We start from the raw sequence: 12,248 nt of genomic DNA on the forward strand, positions 1-12,248 counted from the left end.
TATAAAACCTTGTCGTGTTTTAACTATTTTAATATTTTAGGCTGCTTTGGCCCAATATATTCCAACTTTGTTTCAAATTTGTAAATAAAATACGATTATTATTGTAAATAGGTCAGTTATAAATTTATAGCACTATTTGATACGTAAATTTCAAAACATTACTTACATGGATTTGTTTGAAAGGCTATAATTAAATTAAACTAGTTTTTATTAATTTTTCATTCCTATTATTAATAATGAACATGAATCCCAATGAAGCAGTGATGAAAAGTAAGGCACATTGAATATGGAGCAAAAAGAAAGGGTATAAGAAAATGATGGCTTTGGGCGTTGGGATTATACGTAGCTTTCAATGCCACTCACTCACTCACTGACCCACTGACTCCGGATCTTTTCACCACTCCAACAGCCCAACCCAAATATTGGACCACGCCCATATTCTCACCAACTCTCTTCTTCCTTGCCTTCCCAAACGCCTTCAATCATCTGCCTCCTACTCCAAGAAAGTCGATGAACGCCGGTTCACCCCCTTCCAAACCACCACCGGAGGAGGGCGGCGGCGGAGGCGGCGGTGGCGGCGGTTGAGAGAATCGGTTCCTCCTCGTGTAAGAAGCGACGTGTTGTTGTCTACACTTTCTAGCCATTATAACATGCCAGTGATTCTTCACACCATTATCAGTTCTTCCAGGAAAAAGCCTAGAAATCATAGCCCATTTGTTGCCGTAAATTCCATGTGCCTGCATTAACCTCTCCTCTTCCTGTTCCGTGAAGGCCGTTCGGTTAATCCTGGGGTCCAGCTGGTTTAGCCATCTCAATCTGCAACTCTTCCCTGCCAAAACAGAGTGAATTACCAAAATCTTCAAAACCCATAGTTGAAAAGGAGAGTAAAGTGTGCACCAGATCTGCCTTGGAGTTTGTGGGCGATGAGGTTCCAGTTGTGAGGGCCATGAAGGGCGACGAGTTCCTTAAGCTTGGTGTCCTCGGCGGGCCTCCAGTGCCCTCTGCCACAAAGGCTTACGTTGGAGTGCTTCGTGGGATCTGTTTCGGTGGCCATGAGAAGTGGAAGGAGAATGAAAAATTGGGTGAATCCTATGGGGGGGGGTTGGGTTTTTGATTTGAATATTGTTTTGTTTTGTTTGTTTTTTCTGACAGATTATGATACGGCAAAGGTACTCAACTGTTACCAAGTCTTCGTGGGGGGAGAAAAAGGCATAAAATATAGTTAACAACCCCTGAGTGTATAAGGGAAGGGGGGTAGCGTAGTGTGGTATGTCCCTCTCAAAATTGAGATGAAAAGACTCATAATGTGAGGTGTGGTGTGAAGGGTTCGGACACCTTTCTTCTCAACACGCCCATTCTGCGGAGCCTAAAATAATTTCAGTACAATATGCTTACAAATATATGTATAAATCATACACATTCAACTTCAAATAATTTCAAACTAAAATGTGTACATAGAGACCGCAATAGTTCAACAAATTTAACTTGTTACCCTGTTTGGTTATTAGGCGTGGGAATGGGAGACCGAGCAGTGTGGGCACGCAACAGCAAGCAACTAGTGTGGGCATGCGATGTGATGCAACCGCAAGGGCTAGCAACATGTGCGAGGGAAAGGGCGATGGGCGTGGGTGAGGACGGGGAAAGGGCAATAGTTGGTAGTATGGGCGAGGAGTTCTGAGGGGTATGCGACGATGATGTCTACAATAGCTAGAAGAAAACTTTAACGTAAATGTGTCAATATATGAATGTATGTTTTATTTTTTAATAATGGACTAGTTCGGTTCGTGTTGACTTGAATCTCCAATGAACTCGAAACCCAACCCTAACCCTTAATGATTGGGTTGGGTTGGTTGGGTTTTATGAATTATTAGGTTTAATGTGCACCCTAATTCTTACTCTCGATGGTCTGAAATTATTTTTCATTTATTTAATTATAATTATTTTAAATTAATTAATTAATAAAAAAAATTAACATAATTGACAAAAAAGAAAAAAAAAATGAAAAAAGCTTTCTATTCTCATACCGTGATGATGTTATTTTCAAAATTATTTTTAGCTTCAAAACAAGTGACTAAAAATATATAATTTGTCTAATATCTATATCATCATATCATGATTTATAATTAGTTTATTAGTGATATATGTCAAGTTATAAATATTTAATAGTGTGGTTACTAAAAACTTTGGATTAATATATTAATATGATAGACATCTCAATATTATCACGTCATTTATATAAGATTTAAATGATATATACCCACAATGTACTATAGATATAATACGTTGCTAATATACGAGTATTACAAAAATAATTACATAAATATGTTTAAATTGTGGCGACATGGGGCCGAAAAAGAAAAGAGAGGGATGGGGTTTCTCTTGATATTGGTATAGTGGCCCCCCGCGGAAGGCTCGCACGATGGGCTATTAGTTTAGTGGTAGAGTGCGCCCTTGATAATTGCGTCGTTGTACCTAGGCTCTGAGGGCTCTCAGCGCCTGACCCTAAGATGTGGATCATCCAAGACACATTAGCGTGGCGTACTTCTCCTATTTGAATTGGGGTTTGAAATCAAACTTCTCTTCAGGAGGATAAATGGGTTGATTCAGGTGAGATCCAATGTAGATCCAACTTTCTATTCACTCGTGGGATTCCGACGGTCCTCTACAAAAAATTTAAAAAATGATATGTAATGTCCCAACTTTTCATTTATGAATAGTATAAATGCTACTAATACCATAAAAAAGTAGGAACTCGATGAAAAAATAATTTTTTTTTAATTGATAGAAAAATATATAAATTAGGTCAACTACTCGTTTGAGATCTTAAAAACATTACAAGTTTAACTTAACACAACATTTTATATTAGATAAATACCATATCTCTGATCCCGCCTCTCTTGACCTGACATCTTATGCACCTGAAAAAAAAAAAAAAAAAAAGACATAGTAAGGATGAGTATAAAAGTTATACTCAGTAAGTCACCTACTTGTAGGCTCTCATCGCACTCTAGGCTTAACAGACAAACACAGACTTCTCATTGGCTCTAGGATGTCTGGTTCTAGTCTTAGCCCCTTGGAGCTTATTTGGTTCTCCATCCTTTCATTTAATACCTAAGAGTCCCTTATGACGAGCTGTAATGAGTCGTGTGTCTCTATGAGGCGCTACCTTTACATGACTATCTAAGACTATATGGCATCTTACTTAGGGGTGTACTGAGTACCTCCTAGGCATGATAGTCCCCTGTTGGTGGGCGCAACCCAATCCTTTCCCATGATAGTCCACTCAAAGGTTCCACGTGCGAGTGCCACACATGGAGAAGATATCTGCAGTCGTGGGTCACGGACTTGGTATCGGGCGGCAGTTTGAGTTGGATCGGTCGACTGCTTTTCTGGGTTGTGGATCAGAGCGGGTTAGTGGGTCGGGTCAGTCACGTGTCAGGGAAAGGACGAAGTTGCGTTGCTCCACCCGGCGTACGACACGTGGCTCCACCCAAAACTTAACGTGTGTCCATCTCTGGATGAAATGCATTTCTCCTATCGCCGGTGGACGGTGGTCGTCGATAAAACTCTCTCTCTCTCATGACAGAATGCGAAATTCGATTATCGATTAGATTTCTTCCCATTTTATCTTTTTCATATCTTTTGATCTAGAATCCAAATTGTTATGGTTTCTTTGGCAAAGTTATAGAACGTGATTCAAACTACATCTCTATATATTTTTCTTGAATTTTACTTCAACACAGAACGAGATATCGATGTCGGATGTTCGCTTATCGTTCTAGGACAATTCTCGAGTTTCCGCTTTCAGATCAAGGTTTAGGCTAAATTTCTTCACAGTTCCAATGAAGAGTTGCTCCTAGATGAATATATCTAGATTTCAGAACTAGATTCATTTAATAAAAACTCAGATTTGAAGAGGTTCAGTCAAGAATTTTACCTCGTGAGATCTCGGATCTTGACAGAAATGGAGCGTCGGCCTCTCGATCCTATTTGTCCTTCCAAGAAGGGTCTTTGTGTGTGGATTCACGATTGAAGGCTAATTTCCAGTAGTGGTTCGACGAGTACTCTGACTGCTTACTTTTCTTCTCTCAAGTTTTCTTTCACACTTTACTTCTCTTTTGCAGGTGATCTGATTGGGGGTCATTGGACCCCTATAATGTCTGGAGGGGCAAAATGACTCATTTACCCCTCTGTTGACTTTGACCAGATTTTTTTTTAAGCGTTACAAACTCTCCTCTCCTTAGAAACTTTCATCCCTGAAAGTTGACATCTCTTGAAAGAGTTTGGAATAGGCTCTTCTCACGTTTTCTTCTATTTCCTAGGTTGCCTCCTTATTATGGTGATTACCCCATGAGACCTTCACTAAGGGGATAACTTTGTTGGGCAATCGCCTAGTGTCTTCAACCAAAATTCTACTAGATTTCTCCTCGTAAGATAGATCTTCCCAAAGAGGAAGCGTTTCATGTTCGATCACATGGGTAGGTTTTGGAGTGTACTTTCGCAGTATGGACATGTGGAACACATTGTGTATGGAGACAAGGTTCGGTGGTAGGGCAATTCTATAGGACACAGCCACAACTCTCTCTAGAATCTCGAAGGGACCTATGAACCTTGACTCAAATTTCCCTTCTTTATGAACCTCAACACCCCCTTCATAGGGGCTACCTTCAGGAACACATGGTCACCCGCCTCGAGTTCAAGATCCTTTTTATGCAATATGCATAACTCTTTTGTCGACTCTGTGCGGTGAGTATTCTCTGCTTGACTTTCTGCACCGCTGCGTTGGTTACTTGAACCAACTCTGGTCCTAGTAGTTACTATGTGCCTACCTCTTCCCAAAACACTTGTGCTCGACACCTACGCTCATATAGTGCCTCGAAAGGGACCTTGGATGGTCGCTTGATAACTGTTATTGTAGGCAAATTCCATCAAAGACAGATGTTCATCCTAGAACCCTGAGAAATCTCTGACATAGACTCACAACATATCTTCTAAGATCTAATTCAGCCTTTCAGCCTGTCCATCCGTTTGAGGATGGAATGTTGTACTAAACCTTAACTAGGTTCTCAGTGCTTTCTGGAGACTTTTCCATAACTGAGAGGTGAACTTGGTGTCTCGGTCTGATACTATGGACACGGGTACCCCGTGCAGGCATACTATCTCCTTGGTATATAATTGAGCCCACCAATCCACTCGATATATGAACTTTCCTAGAATGAAGTGGGTCGTCTTGGTCAGTCTATCTACAACTAACCAAATTACGTTGAAATCATGCTTGGTCTTTGGCAAACCCGAGATGAAGTCCATACAAACTGCTTCCCATTTCCACTGAGGAACATTCAAGGGTTGTAACAATCTTGCTGGGTGCTGTATCGGAGCCTTCATCTGCTGGCAGGTCAAGCAACGACTTATGAAATTCGCTATGTTCTTCTCCATCCTTGGCCACCAATAATATCCTTTCAGATCCTGATACATCTTTATACTTCCAAGGTGGAACGTATAAAATGTATCATGGGCTTTAGTCATAATATCTTTCAGGATTTTTTTCATCTCGAGGAATGCATAGGCGGTCTTGCCATAGTAGGCCCTCGTCTGAGGAGATAGAATACCCAGTTGGTCTGTCTGCCTCAGTCTGACTCTACACTTTACTAAGGTGTTCATCAGACCTCTGGGCATCAATAACTTGTTTTCGTAGGGTGGGTTGTATGGTCATCTGTGCTATCTGAGCGATACCACCTCTAACTATATCATCGATTCCAGCCCTCTTCATATCATCTTGTAACTTTTCCGGATTGGTGATCATCGCAGAAACAAGAACGACTTTCCTACTCAATGCATCAACTACAACATTGGCTTTGTCTAGATGGTACAGGATATCGATGCCCTAATTCTTTACAAGTTCTAACCATCTCCATTGTCTCATATTGAGCTCTTTCTGCGTAAACAGACACTTGAGACTCTTATGATCAGTGAAGACTTGAACTTTTTCTCCATACACGTAATGTCACCATATTTTTAGAGAAAACACTACCATTGCTAACTCGAAGTCATGAGTGGGGTAGTTTCATTCATATTCCTTCAGTTGCCTAGAAGCATATGCTATCATCTTACCCTTCTGCATGAGCACACGCCCTAGAAGCATATTCGTATTAACGTTGCTGTACACCACGAGATTACCTGACCTATCTAGAACTGTGAGAACTGGTGCTATCACCAACCTCCCCTTGAGTTCCTAGAAACTTTGTTCGCAAGCTGGAGTCCAAGCAAAGGGCTTGCCCTTCTTGGTTAACTGAGTTAGCACTGAAGATATTTTGGAGAAGTCTTGGACGAACCTTTTGTAATATCCAGCTAGCCTTAGAAAACTCCACACTTCAGTGATCATGGTCAACCTTGGCCACCTCGTCACTACTTCTATCTTAGCTGGGTCCACTATGATCCCTTTATTTGACACCACATGACCCAGAAACGTACTTCAAACAACTCGCACTTTGAGAACTGGCGTACAGCTACTTGGCTCTCAGTATTGTCAGGACTTTTCTCAGGTGCTCTTCATGCTCTGCCTCTGACTTAGAGTATACTAGAATGTCATCAATGAACATTATAACAAAAGTGTCTAAAATTTCCTTAAACACCTTGTTCATTAGTTCCATGAAAACTGTTGGTGCATTGGTAAGGCCAAAGAACATATAAAGAAACTCGTAATGTCCATAACGACTTCTGAAGGTTGTCTTAAGTATATCCTCTTCTCTAATCTTCAATTGATGGTACCTTGACCTAAAGTCAAATTTGGAGAAGACTGTTGCTCCTTGTAGGAGATCAAACAAGTCATCAATTCTTAGGAGGGGTACTTATTCTTTATGGTGACCTTGTTTAGCTCTCTATAATCATACACAGTCGTAGAGACCCATCCTTCTTCTTGACAAACAGAACACGGACTCCATATGGTGATACACTAGGTCAAATGAAACCCTTATCCAACAGCTCCTGTAACTTTTCCTTCAATTTCTTGAGTTCGGCCGGTTTCATTCTTTAGGGTGCCTTGGAGATCAGTGTAGTTCATGGTTCTAGATCAATCTTAAAATTGTCTTCCCTGACGGGAAAAACCTGGAAAATCCTCTGAAAATACATCTAAGAACTCCCTAACGATGTGTACTGATGAAAATGTCTACTCGTTATTGTTGTCTAAGGTTACACTGGCTAAAAATGCACTTGCGCCACTATGAATCATCTTTCTAGCCTTCAGTGCTGTTATAACGCTTGGGGTTCTTTTGGAAGTGGCTCCCTTGTAGGTAAAAGTTGTCCCATGACAGGAGTCTAAGAGTCACTATTCGAGTCTCACAATCTATCAGAGCGCGATTCTCGCCTAGTCAATCCATAGCCTAGATGAAATTGAAGTCTTGCATGCTTAACACTATTAGTGTGGCTTCGATGACACGTCTTGACACTGTTACGCTACCTCCCTTAACCCTATGAGTAGCCATCAATAGCTGGTGGAAAGGGGTGGATATCGACAAGGTGGTCTCTAAGGGTTCCTTTTCTAGGTGTGCTAACTCAACGAATTCCTAAGATACAAACGAATATGTAGAACCTAAATCAAATAACACTAACGCCAAATGACCAAAGATAGGCAATGTACCCATAACAACTGTGTGAGCTTGCCTGGCTGTGGTTGCATGGGCTATAGCTCGCCCCTATTAATGCTGAGCACCTTGACCCCTGTGATTTTGTGTTGCAGGTCGGTTGGTATGCTAATCGTTCCTCTGAGGGGCAAGCTGCTACAAAGTGCCCTGTTTGACCATATCTATAGCATGCATTTATTCCTACTTTACAATCTCCTGAGTGAGGACGCCGATAATTAGGACAAATGATCCTGTTTTGCACCGAGGCTTTCCCCCGCCTATCAGTGCAGCCACGGGGCGGTCTACCAGTTCTGGGGTGGTTCTGTTCTGTCCTTTTCTCTTGAACTGGGGTGTGGGATGACTGGCTGATCCTAACTGTAACTTGTCGATGTGGGGCATGTTGACTGGAGAAATGTTGCCTTCATTTTCATTCTGGCAGTGATGGGATAGTACTTACGATGGTAGGCTTATTTAAACTAGCACCAAGTGATAGTCTCTCCTTGTGGCGCAAAATCTTTCAGGTAACGGGACTCTACGGTTATAGTCCCTGAATCTCTGGTTCCATGCACTGTTGTCTGATTAGCCACGGGTATATGCATCATTTAGATCATCAAAGCTTGATTTTCTTTTGAGGTCGACATGAATGCTTGTAATACATCCAGTGTAAGCGTGGTAGGCAGTTGGCTGGGTGGGACTTCCATACTAATGGGTGGCACTGATGGGACCGCCTCAGATACGGAAGCAGTAGAGTCTATATTAAGTAAGTCTTGGGCCCTTAAAAATTTAAGTTAAATATGGATTGAGAACCTCGAATCTATGTTCAACCTATTACATTTTAAATCATCTAAATAAAATTAGTTATCTCTTAAAATTGTGAAAAAAATAGGAAGTTACTTGTAAGTAGACAAAAGAGCATGGGTAAATTTAATGAAAAGTCCACGTAATTATAAAGAAAGAAAGAAAAGAAACGTAAAAAGAAAGAAAAGAAAAGATCAAAAGAGGACATATTATAAAGGGAAATAAACTGGTGAAACTTAAAGTGGGTCCATGAATTCATTAATAAATTAGGGTAGAGATGGAGAAAAGGAGTTTGGGTGGAAAAGCTGTGGAGCGTAGGCGTACAAGTCTACAACTCTCATGGGCAGGCCTCCTTTCCCTCTGTTTTCGTACCATTTGTAGGGGTACCCTTCAACCCTTCCACCCACACACTATTTTCATTTTTATTACAATATACTTCGACCGTCTTAAAAATCTTAAAGAAAAGTTTAAAAAGAACAATATCTATTAGCGGGAATAAAACAATTTCACATGAGCTCGAGGCTTTTGGCTTTGATTTTGTGGGTTAATGTAGTAAAGAATAGGGTTTGTATGATATGAATGAATGAGGAAGGAAGGAAAGGAAAAAGAGAGGGGAATGTATGTAAAAGAATAGTGATGTAGGTGGGGTATTATCAATCATGCATGTCTTGTTTTCATCTCAACTCAGCTGTCCCCTCCTGCACTGCTTTCTTTTCTCCTGCCATTCCCACGTGTGCTCACTCCTCACCACCTACTTTCCTTCCTTTTTTTTCATTGTTTCTTTCGTTACCAACTACTTATTTGCAGATTTTACCTTTTGGATTCACCAAGTTAATGAAAACAGGCAGGAGGGCAACTTAAGTGGCAACAAAAAGAAATATAGTAAGTATATAAGTGAGAAACGTCTCCATTGGTGTAACGAAATCAGATCCTCTGCGACATGATCCCATTATTTACTTTTTAGTTGTAAGAGTGAAAACTATCCTCATGAATTAACATGAGTTCTTTCAACACATACATCATAAGAAAATTCTTAAGATGTCATCCAATATAAAATTATTTGACTTAAAGCCGGCTTAATCTTAGAGTTGTTATGGTTGATGAATACAAAAAAGGATACATCTTGTTAGTATAAATAGTGATGGTTCATTTTTTTTAAAAAGTCTTTTTTAGTCATCATTTGCTCATGATTGCTCTAATTCAGATGTGGTATCGATTTATTCATATACTCATTTTGTACTCGAGTGTCACAATCAATATGAAATGTTGCTCCAAAACCGAAAGAAAAGTGATGGGAGGGGAATGTGAATATAAGCACATGGAAGATACGGGGTAAAGGGGGAGGGGGAGAGATGATGGGAAGGTGACGAAATGTGGATTGAAGGAAGGTAAAGGGGAGTAATTGGGGGAGCAAAAAGGAGGGTTTGTTGTGTTGGTTTTGGATGGAGGGAGTTGTTGGGAGCGGCGGGTGAGGGTGATGTGGGGAGGTTGGTTAGATGGAGGAAAGGAAGCATGGTTTGGGAATGAGATGAGTACTGATACCCCAACCCCACACCACATATTACACATTATATGATGCGTTTGATTGTGTTGGGGGTGTTCCCTTGGATGGAACAAGCCTTGAGCACTGCTTCCTCTCAACCACTATTTACGTAGATAAACACATAGATAGATAAGGCGACGACCCTTAAATAACGCCTATCTAGCCACGAACGGGTCGAGACTGTGAGTCAATAAGCTTAACTTAACAAAATATTTAATAGTTATTAACTTGAATAAGTTTAAGAAAATTACTAGAGTTTATGAGAATGGTTAGTAGCGTCTAACTTGTTAGGAAAGTTTAGGAAATTTATCCGTGTTTTCTACCTTATAAATAGTATTCAAACCTATGCTTTATTCACAACAACAAACAGAATTAAAAAGCATAATATTTAAAGTTATTTTGTTCTAAGAAACCCTCCCTTCAAATTATTCTTTCTGCTTCATTTATTTATTTCGGTATATTTTGATCGTGGGTCATAGGGTCATATCCAACATTTGTTCATTGTTGAGGATTTTTGGGATAGGAGTCCCACATTTGGCTAAATAAAGAGAAGATCACGAGTATATAACTAAGGAATACTATTCCATTGGTATGTGACCTTTTGAGAAAACGAAAATGCAAAACCATGAAAGCTTAGGCTCAAAGTGGGGTTTGATATGGCTAGACTGATAGTTGTGTTAATTGCATGGTGTCACCCCTGACCACAACTTCAATACTGGCACTCTAAATCTCAAGAGCATTGGTATGGGATCAATGACAATAATGAAGACCATATTAAGAGAGTCATAACGATAGACATTATTTGTTAGGTCCTTAAACTCTATGGGCATAAGTTGTGTCGAAGGACATAATAGGTTTTCTCGGCTCTTAAATTAGTGTTCGATATGTTATTTCTTTCAAACATCTAAAGGTATCTTGACCTTGTCATGACTCGTATGGTCCCTACTCTATCTTCAAACATAGTCTCCTAGTTCCTTCTCATGTGGCCAACCGAAGACCTTTCTTTTTAGCATGACACCCTGCTAAGTTGCTCACCAGAGCACTAACACTCCTCTCAGTTTAATACAAACTATTAAAGGATTAGTTAATTATTTTGAAAACCTATTGGTGTACGTCTTGGGTGGCTCTAGTTGGGCTCATGGCTGACCTAATCGAGTCTCATCTGGTAGTGATAACTCAACATCCACTCATCCGAGCACAACACCCTCTTGGATGTCTATATGGGACCCTAGGGAACTGCTTGTAAGCCCTAGTGTGGTAGCTTGTCTCCCTTCAGCTTAGGGTTGATTCCTCACATGTATGCATAATATCCTAATTTCATGTATCCCTTGCAACATACCAAGTCTCCCGCTGGCCTTACTTATTTGTAAGCTACGAAAAGATTACTATCACTTAGTATATTTCTAAATCGTGTTATCTCAAGATTCAGCCACTACCTGAGCATGCTTTACAAGTATCACGCAAGCAACCATGTGTGTGGAAGTGAATCTCAACCTTTTGTAGTTCTCATGCAAAATTAGAGTTGTATCAAGTCTTTTTGTAGCTAACTTTCCATTCATACTCACCATTTTTTTATTAACTGCTGATTTAATTGAGTTATTTGATAAAGTTTTAGAGCATCTATGCTTAACCATTCTGCTGTAGTAAATCTAAAAACAGTAGTAAATCTAGAAACAACCCTGCTATCAAATCTGGAAACGAATTGTTGACCGGGATGATAGAAGCAATTCAGAAAACAAATTTTTTGGGGATGACATGAAAATTATGATCCAAATTAGCGAGCCACGGGACATTGATTACCAAATTAGGAACACTCTAGGTGGAAGACTTATTCATTTTCCGCCCTAAATGGAGAAGCAACGACCAATATAAAATGAAAATTTACCTAAAAGAGGGAGAGCCACAAAATGGGAAAAAATAAAATAGACACAAGAGGGTTCTATTGGTATGAAACCAGAAAGGAAGAAGAAGAACACTAATTCATTAGTTGTTGACAACAGAAGGAAAAGAAAACCACGAAGGATAGATTAAGGCAAAGATGTGGACGTGAGAGATCAAAGGATTGGAACTTTCATTAAAGAACAACAACAAAAGCTTGATAACTCTTTAATCCTTTACTTTCATTTCTGATTTTATCGATTTTATATGATTAAGATGTGGATTACTCTTTTTAGTACAGTTTGTATGGAGAGCTAAAACATATAATGAAGACGGAAGAGTTTTATGTAGTTTAAGCATGTTGACGATGTGATATTAGTTTATCAAGAAATTTTTATTAACGATTTACA

The 12,248-nt window shown here is 39.9% G+C and overlaps 1 protein-coding gene across 1 annotated transcript; it reads right to left on the reverse strand.

Moving 5' to 3' along the window:
* Nucleotides 1–232: 232 nt before the first annotated feature.
* Nucleotides 233–1,229, reverse strand: LOC111471371 (transcription factor MYB105-like). The gene is made up of 2 exons (XM_023117093.1): nt 898–1,229; nt 233–829 (listed from the first exon to the last, which is right to left on the reverse strand). Exons 1-2 carry the CDS (start codon nt 1,052–1,054, stop codon nt 483–485), a joined length of 504 nt encoding a protein of 167 aa, XP_022972861.1. The 5' UTR covers nt 1,055–1,229; the 3' UTR covers nt 233–482.
* Between the last annotated feature and the right edge of the window lie 11,019 nt (nt 1,230–12,248).

Source organism: Cucurbita maxima, unplaced genomic scaffold, assembly GCF_002738345.1.
Source record: "Cucurbita maxima cultivar Rimu unplaced genomic scaffold, Cmax_1.0 Cma_Scf00051, whole genome shotgun sequence".
Classification (NCBI taxonomy): Eukaryota; Viridiplantae; Streptophyta; class Magnoliopsida; order Cucurbitales; family Cucurbitaceae; genus Cucurbita; species Cucurbita maxima.

Coding starts and splice junctions, on each gene's coding strand:
- LOC111471371 (XM_023117093.1), bottom strand. CDS start 1,054: ATGGCCACCGAAACAGATCCCACGAAGCACTCCAACGTAAGCCTTTGT. Junction 830..897: donor CAAACTCCAAGGCAGATCTG/GTGCACACTTTA, acceptor CTGTTTTGGCAG/GGAAGAGTTGCAGATTGAGA.